Source organism: Phascolarctos cinereus, unplaced genomic scaffold (genome assembly GCF_003287225.1).
Source record: "Phascolarctos cinereus isolate Bilbo 61053 unplaced genomic scaffold, phaCin_HiC Scaffold_2;HRSCAF=192, whole genome shotgun sequence".
NCBI lineage: Eukaryota > Metazoa > Chordata > Mammalia > Diprotodontia > Phascolarctidae > Phascolarctos > Phascolarctos cinereus.
Genome location: NW_027555625.1, coordinates 228,488,701 through 228,499,662, shown reverse-complemented (window position 1 = coordinate 228,499,662; position 10,962 = coordinate 228,488,701). Strand labels below are relative to the sequence as shown.

Below are 10,962 nucleotides of genomic sequence, written 5' to 3'. Positions count from 1 at the left end.
GGGTATTTTTTTTTTCTCTCAGACCCTTAGCATCTTCCTACATAAAAACAAGGGCATCTGCAAGGCCCCTTCCACATCTAAACCTCTGCTCTTGTCTTGCCTCCTCTCCACCTCCCCTCAACACCCTCTCTCTCACACACACTATGAACATAAAAATAGCTTGAGAAGGGGAGAAATTTGAACCATTCATCACCTTACCCCTTAGAGTGAATGTGAAGGGAACAGGACCTAAGAAGCAGTAAGGAGAAAGAGTGAGATGCGCCCCGAAAACAGAAGCAACTTTTCTTGGATCTCTCACACATTCTGTGAAGTCATGTAGAGTTAAATCCCAGGGTCCCAGGGATGGGTGACACCACCAGAGGTCATCTGGTCCATCCCCCTGCCTCCAAGCCCCTCCCTCACTAAACCCCACTTACAATCAGGGATTTCTCTTATTCCTGAATATTCCTCACACACACACACACACCCAACCACCTTAGTTGAGAGAAGAGTTTGGCCCACATATAGAACCAGTACACAGGCCTTGGCCTGGGTCGGTGAGCAGATAACTTTATTATCGCACAGAGTATAGCAGAAAGAGAGAGAGAGAGACAGGCCAGGGTGTAGCACACAGGCACCTCCCCTGCCATTATCCTCTGGACCTAGGCATGACCAGAGAGGGGAACATCCCAGGGCTGGAACCAAGCCTGAAATGTTTGTTGCCAGTCCTGGGGATTGAGGTGCTCTCGCCTGAGGTAGCAGGTACTTTTAGGTACCTCCTCTGAAAGGTCAATTCCCACCATCACATAGAAACTAGACTGGGCATCCCATCGCAGCCTAGAGCAAGAGGATAGGTGCCTCTGACCTCCTTGTGTAGAAATCCGAGCTGAGATTTAAACCAAGCTAAAGGGCGGCTGGGATCTGGACCTTAGCAAAGTTGACAAACGTCCTCAAGATCTCAAGGTCCAGAAACAAGGCTCAGGAGTATTGAGAGAAAGAGAGAAAAGAGATTACAGAGAAAGCACAGCGTTCCTCACCTCCACCTTCACCTCTATGCCCATCTCTGTCCCAATCTCGGAGGCTTCGGGCAAGCACAGGACGGAGGCCGGAAGAGGTTCGGGGAGAAGGGGAAGGAGAGGAGGAGCGGTACATTTCACCCAAGGCCTTCCCTATAGTGCCTCTTTATGGCAAGGGCTGGGAGGCAGTATTCCTCACATGGGACCAACTGAGGAGCTTAGAAAGCTGTCCAAAAACCAGATATCAAAGAGGGAAAAAGTCAAGAAAGAAATCAGGCATGTCACTTTCTTAACTTGGGCTCCTATAACGTGCACATCTGCTCCTAGTTCTGTTCCTCACCTGCTTCATCGTAGGCCAGGACACTGGCACTGATCTGAGTCCCTTCCCCTCAGGATGCCCCCCCCAGCTCACCTCTCCACAGCAGAAGAGCACACGCTGGGAGACCCACCACTGACAGAAATGCTTTTAAATGTAGGCGCATGCAAGTGCCATCTTTATACCAGCCAAGCCAAACGTCATGTTCAAGCACTCCAAGAAACAGACAGTGATCTCCAAGCACCCAGCCTTGCATCCCGACAAAACTCCTTGGGCTGCCTGGCCTGCTTCTGCCACAGTGGGTGGGTAACCTGTGACCTTGGGACTACATGTGGCCTTCTAGGTCCTTCGCTGTGGTCTTTTGTCTGAGCCCATGGGGCCAGGATGGGCACCATCGCTCAGAGTGGTTTCCCCATGGCCTTGGGCCTCAGGCAGCTGGAGTGGATGGATTTGTTCCTGTCCCTTTCTTTGTGGGTAGTGCACGTAGGCTGGGTCTAAGCTGTCATCTCGCTCTGCAGTGTCAGCCCAGAAGCAGAAAGGGGAGAGAGGCAAGCCGGAGCCAAGGCAGCTTTCCCCTCCTTGCCCCAGATATCTACCTGCTGAGAGGGAGAGTGAGGGCCTCTCTGCTTCTGCTCACCCCATGCCACCCTCCTTTCCAGCTGCCTCTGGCCACTGGAGTCAGAGAGCCCTTACCCAGCTCCTTGACTTTCTAGATGGATCCTTGAAGAGAGCCTGGGCTGGCTAGCAGCAGCCTAGGAGAGTGGAACCAAACCCTCTGCCTTGGAAAAGTAAGGTTTGGGGTTAGGAGGTGGGAAGAGTCATTCCATTGCACCTGAGCCAGACAAGCGGGAAGAGTGGGGGGTTTGCTGGTCCCCTTCTCTGGGTATACATGCAGGTGCAGCCACAAACACTCATGTGGGTGATGCCACCCTCAGGTTCATAGAGGGCTTGGAGAGGGAGGGCCCCTCCTCACCCCAGAGTGGGAGGGACCAAGCCAGATTGGGATCAGGGAAGCTAAACAGAACACAGGGCAGTTTTCTTTCAGGTCTAGGGCTGCCAGAGCTGGAAAGCCTGTGGCCAGTTCCTGGGTCCAGTGTCTCGCCCTCGGCATCTCTCCACAGCTGCGGTTGCATCCAGTCATTGCAAAGATCCAACATTTGCATGGGTGGGAACTCCTGAGGCCAGCAAAAAAAAAAAATGATCAAGAGTCATCACAAAGGAATAAGCTGGGTGACCACTACAGAGCAAGGAGGGACACTGTCCCTGGCCAGCTAAGTGTCTCCCTAGGAGGCCAGGCCATGGAGAAGGATCTTGGGAGTGTCTGGGTATCAGATCGTGAGGCAGGGCTGGGGAAGAATGTTGGAGGGAGTCAGGACATAGGGAGGGTGTCTGAAGATTAATGCCCCGAGGCAACATCCAGGGGGCTCAGGATGTAGGCTAGTAATGGGCCAGTGTCAGAGAGATTGAACCACTGACTCACCTTTAGGGAAGTTTGTTTGGGGACCTAGGCCAGAGGGTAGTGTCTGTAAAGAGTGTTTGAGAGATCAGGCCACAAAGAGATGTTTAAGGGGCTTGGCTCAGGGACCGAGGCTTAGACCAGAGGGCAGAGTGTTCAGAGGGAGTATCTGGGGACTTGAGTCCCCAGGGCCTCAACAGCAGAGAGTGTTCAGGGAGAGGCTGTAGAGGCTCAGTCTATGAAGCAGAATATTTTGGGGGAGGCTCCCCAACAGTCCCACACACAGGTGAGGCTCCCTGGCTCAGGGAAGGAGGTCAGAGGGGAGGGTCTATCCCAGGGGTGGGGAAGCTATGGCCCCAAGGCCACATATGGCCTTCTAGGTCCTCAAGTGTGTCCCTTTGACTGACTCCAAACTTCACAGAACAAATCCCCTTAATAAAAGGATTTGTTCTATAAAACCTGGGCTCAGACAAAAGACCACAGTGACGGACCTAGAAGGCCACATGTAGTCCCAAGGTCACAGGTTACCCACCCCTGGTCTAGCCTGTAACTGAAGCGCTGGTTATAGAGCTAAAGATCAGCCCACGCGCTTGTGGGACCAGTGATAAATCCAGCAACATCACTTGTCAAAGGCTAGGCAGCATGGCTCTTCCACCTTTTTCTGCTTGTTTCTAAGCATCTCACCTGTATCACAGTCCCAGGGGCAGAGTGACCTGGGAAGCCACCTGAGGGGTGGGGAAGGGCTTTGCACTGAGAAGCAACAGGAAGAGTACATGTAACTCAAGCAGTATGCTCATCCCTTTGGCTCATCCCCTCCCACCCTGGTGGGAGGAGGAAGCCGGCCCTGCATCTTCCCCTCCCCACCTCACCTGAGCCAAGGCCACATCAGGTCAGAAAATGCACAAAGAGGATGGCCAAGCCGATGTTCAGCAGAATCACCATGCAGATAAGGACAGTGTTGGGAGCCTGGAGGGAAAGAGAGTAAGGGAGAGGTCTGGAGAGGACCGCAGGGTAAACTTCCAGGGAGGCATCCCTCCCAGACCATCTTCTGGGTGCTCATGCATGGGATCAAAGAAATTTAGGCTGCAAGAGCCCCCTGGTAGCCACCTCACCCATCCTCCTACCTTTAGGTAGGGCCTAACTCATCTCATGTGGTGCCAAGAGGTATTTCGGACATTTTACTTTCTTTTATTTTTGGAGGCAATCGGAGTTAAGTGACTTGTCCAGGGTCACATGGCTAATAAGTGGGGCTACATATGAACTCAGGTTCTCCTGACTTCAGGGCTGGTGCTCTATCCACTGCACCACCTAACTCAAAAAGGCCAAGGGCCCCCCACTGCATCCAGGGCCCTCTCCAGTCATCCTAATCTATATAGCTTGCCAATGGACCCAGATGGCTCCAGAGGAGATAGTGAGGCTGGTGACTTTGCACAGCCCTTCCTCACTTAAATCCACTTCACTTGCTTGTCATGACATCACAAACAACAGCTGGTCCCACAGGGATGAGGGGCTCACCAGTTATTGAAGATTTCCAGGCAAGCTGAGGCCTTTGGTACCTCCCCTTGGCGTCTCTGCCAGTGAAGGAGACTTAACCTTAATCTTTTCCATTACCATATCTACCCCATTTTCTCTAGGATGTGAGAACATGTCAGGAAGCATCCTTTCCCTTCCTGCTGGCGAGTCTTCCTGGCAGGTCTGGCTGTCTATCACTGGGTTGCAGGGGTTATAAGCCAGAAAAGATGTCCATTGTAGAGTGACAAAGAACCCTGGGCTTGGAATCAGACGGTCTGGGTTTGAATCTTGCCATTATTTCCTGAGTGATTTTAGGCAATGAGATTCCCCTCTCTGAGCCTCAGTTTCTTTATTTGTAGACTAAGAGGAGTTGACTAGATGAATTCTAAGATCCCACCTGACTCTAAATAGACCCTTCTGTAGAAGCCCCCGCTTCTATGTGGGGAGGATGACTCCAGCCCCAGCCCAGCCAGCATTACCTCCTCCAATTCCATCTCGGCTTCCAAGGCTGCTGCAGCCGCTACTTCTCGACGTCCCTTCTTTTTTGCCCCACCCTTGGATGAGCCTCGGGCCTCTGGTTTTCTGGTGGGCTTGGTGTGGCTTGTGGTATCTGCCTTGATGGGGGAGGGTGGATGCTTTGGCTCTGTTTTGGGGGCCCTGGCTTTCAGCTCTGGCTTGGGGGGTGTGGTGGCCCTTGGGAGGGCCTCTGTGTCAGGCTGGGTGCCCGGCTTGAACACTGGAGTGGCTGGGGGCGTCGCAGGTGTGGTGGGGGAAGCACTGTCTGCCTCTTCCTCATCGAAAGGTGGTGGGACAGGGGGTGATGTGCGGACAGCATAGCTGTGGTACCCCTGGTAGTGTGCTACTTCTGGCTCCCTAGTAGGATGTGGGGGTGGTGGCTGCAGGGGCTGGATCTCTATGTGGTCAGTAGGGGTTCTTGTGGGGCTCCTGCTGCTTTTCTCCCTAGCACCGACATCTGATGGGGTCGCTGGACGGCTGCCTTCTCGACTCTGCTCCCCGTTCCATTCTCCCGGACTCAGGAAGCCATCCTTCTGTGTTCCAGGCCTAGGCCGCTTCGCCTCAGGGGGTGTCCCTGCAAGGTAGGGTGATGGGGTGCGGGCTGGGGTGCCACCCCCTTGGAGGGAGGCCTCCCGTTCATGCAACTGGGGGCTCTCTGGAGGGGGCTCCTGGATGCCTGGGGCCTCTCCACGGCCTACATTCTCCATAACACTTTCAGCATTCTCTATGATCTCCTGGAGCAACCTCCGTTTCTGGTACTCAGGGCCTAGAGAGAATAATAATGATAATAATAAAAAACACACAGCTGAGTCATTCTGGCTCATTTACAGGAATGGAGACAGTGATTTAGGACCAAGTTATTGCCACCAGAAATTAGAGAAGGGTTATCCTTATGAAACTAGGATTTAGTGATTGATGCAGATCATGCAAAAAAACAATAGAAATGGTGCCTCATAGGACTGCAGGTTGCAAAAATTTAGCACCTACCAAAGACCTGATCAAATGGCAGAATTATATACCAGCAGCTTGTTAGAATTATATACCAGGCAGGTAGGTGGAACAGTGGATAAAATGCTGGGCCTGGAGTCAGGAAGACTCATATTCCTGAGTTCAGATCTGGCCTCAGATACTTTCTAGCTATGTGACCCTGGGCAAGTCACTTCACCCTATTTACCTCAGTTTCCTCATCTGTAAAATGAACTGGAGGAGGAAATAGCATACCACTCTAGTACCTTTGCCAAGAAAACCCCAAATGGGGTCATAAAGAGTCAGACATGACTGAAAAATGACTGAACAACAGTAAAGAATAGTGACCTCCCAGGACCATTTCTGCTTGAGAATATCATATGAGAAGAATGATAGATACAAAGAAATTTAAGACACATTTTAAAATAAATATCACCACACCAAATAATTGATTTCTAACTTACATGGAATGAAAGGTTTCGAAATACAGAGATTTAGCAGAGAAGATCAAAATTATCTGGAAATGGTATGAGATTAATATTATCCCTGTTGTCCTGTCTGCTATTGGAGCTGGACTGAGGATGCTTTCAGTGATCTCAACACAGAGGATAGGTTTACATCCTGATGCTTTTATTTTATGATGTTGCTATTTAGTCATTTCAGTCACGTCTGACTCTCCGTGACCCCATCTGGGGTTTTCATGGCAAAGATACTGGAGTGGTTTGCCATTTCCTTCTCTAGCTCATTTTACAGATGAGGAAACTGAGGCAAACCGGGTTAAGTGACTTGCCCAGGGTCACACTGCTAATAAGAGTCTGAGACTGGATTTGAACTCAGGTCTTCCTGACTCCAGGGCCAGCATTCTTTCCACTGCACCACCTAACTAGAAACCGTGGTTATTTTACCTACCCATGCAGTAGCCCACAGGACATTAAATAAAAAAAGAATAATAGTAGGACAGCAAGAGGCAATCATAAAATAATGGCTTGAGTGCTGACCTTGGAGCCAGGATGACCTCTGCTTGCATTGGCTCTGTGACCCTGGACAAGTCACCTAACTTCTTAGTGCTCTCGACAACTCTTTAAGACCATAAGTGGCAGAGGTATAAGACTGCCTTGTTAAGAGTCTCCCCATCCAGGAGTTCTCTACCAGAGTCATCAAAATCAGAGCCTACAAAACTCTCAAGTGCAGCTGGAACCAGATAAAGATGCCTTTGGGAAACATTTAACAAAATAAATAAAAAATACCATGCGATATAGATAATGTTCATTTGTGCACTCCCTGGCTCAACTACGGGCTTCCGTTTGTATTTGAATTTGACTGGACTCTCCTCTACCAGTGACATCATAGGCCCAACTGTCCTCATTTCTGTTCCCACTAAGATGACAGTGATTTGTCCCAGGACCATTTCTATGAGAGCCCCACTGACAAAGATGAAAAAAATGAGACTATAATAATAATGATAATAACTTAATATTACATAATGCTTAAAGTTTTAAAAAGTACATTCCCTATGGCCCTCATAATATAAATATTATTAGCTCCCTTCTTTGGGGGGGGTGGGGAGTAGGGAGGCAATCAGGATTAAGTGACTTGCCCAGGGTCACACAGCTCGCAAGTGTCTGAGGTCAGATTTAAATTCAGAGCCTCTTGCCTTCTAGGGCCATTCCTCTATCCACTGCAGCACCTAGCTACCCCTTATTAACTCCCTTTTAAAGAAGAAGAAATTGAGTCTCAGAAAGATAAAGTGATTTGCTCACTGTCACACAGCTAATAAATTGTTAGTGCATCAATTTGAACCGAGATGTGAATGCACTCTTTCCATTATGTTTGTGTGATGTTTGTGTAGAAGTCACATCTTGGCTATAACAATAACAGCAATGATAGTAGCTAGCATGTACATAATGCTTTAAGGTTTACAAAAGACTTTACATATATTAATTCATTTGATCCTCACAACAACCTTGGGAGCCAGGTGCTATTATTATCCTCATTTTACAGAAAAGGTAACTGAGGCACAGAGAGGCTATGTATTTTGAGAGTCACACAGCTAATAATTGCCTGGGGCAAGATTAAAGCTCTGGTTTTCCTGTCTCCAAGTCCATCACTTTGCACTGTGTGACATTCCTACCTGTACCTCCAGGAGCTGGCCTAGATTTGTAGAGGGAACCCCTGAAAAAAAGAGGATCAAGGACCCTAAATGGAAATTCTATCTATCCTTCAAGGTCCAACCTAAATTCCACATTCTCCACATATAGAGGGAGTTTCATAGAGTGGAGAGAGCTTTGGGTTGTAAGTCAGAAGACCTGGGTCTGGGTCCTGGTTCTGCTACAAAGAGCCTGGTGACCTCAGAGACATGGTCTGAGTCTTAGCTTCCTAACCTGTAAAATGTGAATTATGATACCTGCCCTGCCTATCTCTCATGCTGGTCATGAGAATTGGATGAGACAACGAATGTGAAAGCACCATGCAACCATCAAGTGTTCTGGAAAAGTGGTGCTTGGTTGGCTAAGAGACATCTGAGAAAAAGTCCTGAAATCTCCTACCTGCCTTCTCTCTGCTAGCCCATGCCACAGACCTCTTCCTATCCCCACCATGCCACGTCCTACCTGGCTGGTAGAAGTCCGGAGACAGCTCCCTGGCCAGGGTCCGTGCAACGCTGGACTCGTTGTTGGCCGCCAGTGCGGCCTGCTCTGCTCCATCCGCCTTGGCCTTGGCATGACTTGTCCTGGGGAAACAAGATGCAGAGAACTCAAGGTCTCTCCAGGGCACTTTCACCTCAGCACAGTAACACTATTGATCCCAGAAAGAGGATCCTCAGTCCAGTTACGGTAATTCCCTGAGGTGGGTATTTAAATGTTCATGAATAAGTATGTACAGAGATATGTATCTATACACATGCATGCTCACTTTGGAGTCCATGCAACACAAGGATTTATAAACTGCCTTTGGGGTAGAAAGGACTAACTCCAGATGGGCCAACCTTGACTCTTATCTATCCTGATCCCCCACCTCCACCTTGTCTTTGGGGGGAAAAAAAAAGAGTTGTGAGTAAAAGATGCTGGTGAGCCAGGCCAGCAGGAAGATACAACTCAAGAGCAAAGCATGGGAGCAGATAACTGCCAAGAAATAAGGCGTGTGAGCCTATCAGAAGATCTGGACTGATCCTGTGCCATATCCAAGGCAGCGAGAGTGTCAGGGATACCTGGCTCTGGAGCAGGGAGAGTTGCTCCAATCCCATGATGGATTCAAGGGCTCCTTCTGACCTCCTAGTGAAGCCCTCTTCCTCATTTCCACTTAGCCAAGGGGTCAAGCTCATCCTTTCCTTATCTGTGGCTCTCAACTTAGATCTCACTTACCCACTATGAAACCCTGTTGGCCATCAGAAATGCTAAGCAGCTTACACACAGAGAAACAATAAGACAGAAAACAATCCTTACTCTAGGCAAGGGTTCTTAACCTGGGATCTCTGAACTTTTTAATTCTGTATTTTGATAACTGCCAGAGGGGTCCATGACACAAATGAGGTTAAGAATCCTTGCTCTTCTAGGGAGATGAAAGGTTTGATCAGTGAGAGCTGAGCTGGGGGCTCAAAGCTATGAAAGCAGTAAATAGAGTGTATAGCATGTGCATTTGGCTTTCAGCTGCTCCTGGAAATAAGTCCCAAGCTGGTGAGAGTGTCAGGCTGCAAGGGAACAAATCGTGGGCAGCCGCAGTTTGGTCTCCTTTCTGACCACTGGTTGCCAGAGTTGGACGACTGGTTCCCAAAAGAAAGCCATTCCCTGGAGGGAAGAGGGAGGGTGCTTCTACAAAGGAGACAGGATGAGAGGTAGCAAGGAAGTCCCTCCCCTATCACTTGCTACCTCTTTCTCCATCACACCCTCCTTGACTCCACCCTAAGCCCCCCAACTTGCTGCTAAGCCTGCCTAACTCACTAGTACCCCCTGCTGCCTACATAAATACATGCTGACTTTCATATACTCCGTGTGTTTACCTGCAGCCTGGTGTAGAAGGAAGGGCTATTTTCTTGGAGCTGAGAGCTAGATTCAAACCCACTTCTGATGCTTATTAGCTATTTGACCTTGGGCAAGTTATTTTACCTCCAAATAAATGGAGATATTAAAATTTATACTACTCGCTGCTTAGAGTTGTGAGAAAAGTACTTTATAAATGGTAAAGCACTGTAGGATTATTATCATTATAGTAAGATTTGAAGGAGAAAAAGAAATCATAGAACGACAACACAAAGCCAGACAGGTTATGGCATCCCCAGTGGGGATGATTGCCAAATAACTCACATTTCTATAGCACATTAAAGATTCCAAAGTTTGAGTTTCTTGTTCCCTCACAATAATCCTGAGAGATAGTGAAATTATTGTTGTCCCATTTTTCAGATGAGGAAACTGAGGTCCAGAGAGAGTAAAGCGACTTGTCCAAGGTCACACATAGAATTAGTAGTAGAACCAGGGTTCCTGAACCGTTCCTTCTCCCCACTTCCTACCCCTAAAAGTATGTGTCCCCTATTCTAAGCACACAGATGTAGGGCAAGAAAATCTGATTAGTTATCCCATGGGTAGCTCTGGAATCACTAAGGGGCTTCCAAATATCCAGGGGAGAAAAATGCTAGGGAGGGGCTTCCTAGAGGTGGCTGACCATCAGGAGGATAGTACTGAGTCAGAAGGCTTCTGGGGAGAGGGGTGGGCAGTGCTGTGTGGAGGGGGGGGGTCTTCCTAGGGAAAGGGTTAGTACTGGAGTAGAAGAGCTCTCTTCTTGATTTCACATGGGATTATCTCCCCACTGTCAGCAGGGTTAAAAATAATGCTAGTGGTTCTGGGAAAGGGAGCAGACAGTCCTGCAGCTGAACTCCCTGAGGGAGGGAGACACATTTGAGACGCATAGCCTAGCCTAGCCTAAACACTCTCCTCCTCCCCTTCTGACCCCAGGTTATATTAGGCACACATTATCTCTGGCTTCCCAGCCATGGATAGCTATCCTAGGTGTCAGCGGTTGCCCCATTTGTCAGAAAGGTAAAACTGAGCCCCAGAGAAGGATGGTGCCCTTCCTAAAATGCCGAAACAGGTTGTAGCAGGATTGGACTAGCTGCTTTCCCATATTGTAGCTAACTCTTAAGTCATAAGAACCTTCTTACTGAGAGCTCACAGCCATGGAATGGCCAGGAAGGCAACGGTTTGGTCCTCTTG

At 49.0% G+C, this 10,962-nt stretch overlaps 1 protein-coding gene across 2 annotated transcripts in view; it reads right to left on the bottom strand.

Annotated features, from left to right (window-relative positions):
• Nucleotides 1-533: 533 nt before the first annotated feature.
• The window catches only part of JPH2 (junctophilin 2), a 62,571-nt gene continuing 52,142 nt past the window's right edge, over nucleotides 534-10,962 (bottom strand). The window contains exons 3-6 of one of the 2 annotated variants that reach the window (XM_020984137.2): nucleotides 8,371-8,489; nucleotides 4,759-5,561; nucleotides 3,637-3,733; nucleotides 534-2,486 (exon numbers count right to left, since the gene is read on the bottom strand). In XM_020984137.2, the coding sequence (XP_020839796.1) occupies nucleotides 3,653-3,733; nucleotides 4,759-5,561; nucleotides 8,371-8,489 (1,003 nt within the window). In that variant the 3' untranslated portion in view covers nucleotides 534-2,486; nucleotides 3,637-3,652. Of the gene's footprint in view, nucleotides 2,487-3,636; nucleotides 3,734-4,758; nucleotides 5,562-8,370; nucleotides 8,490-10,962 lie in introns of those variants that run through there. The other variant, XM_078149852.1, reaches the window with a different exon arrangement.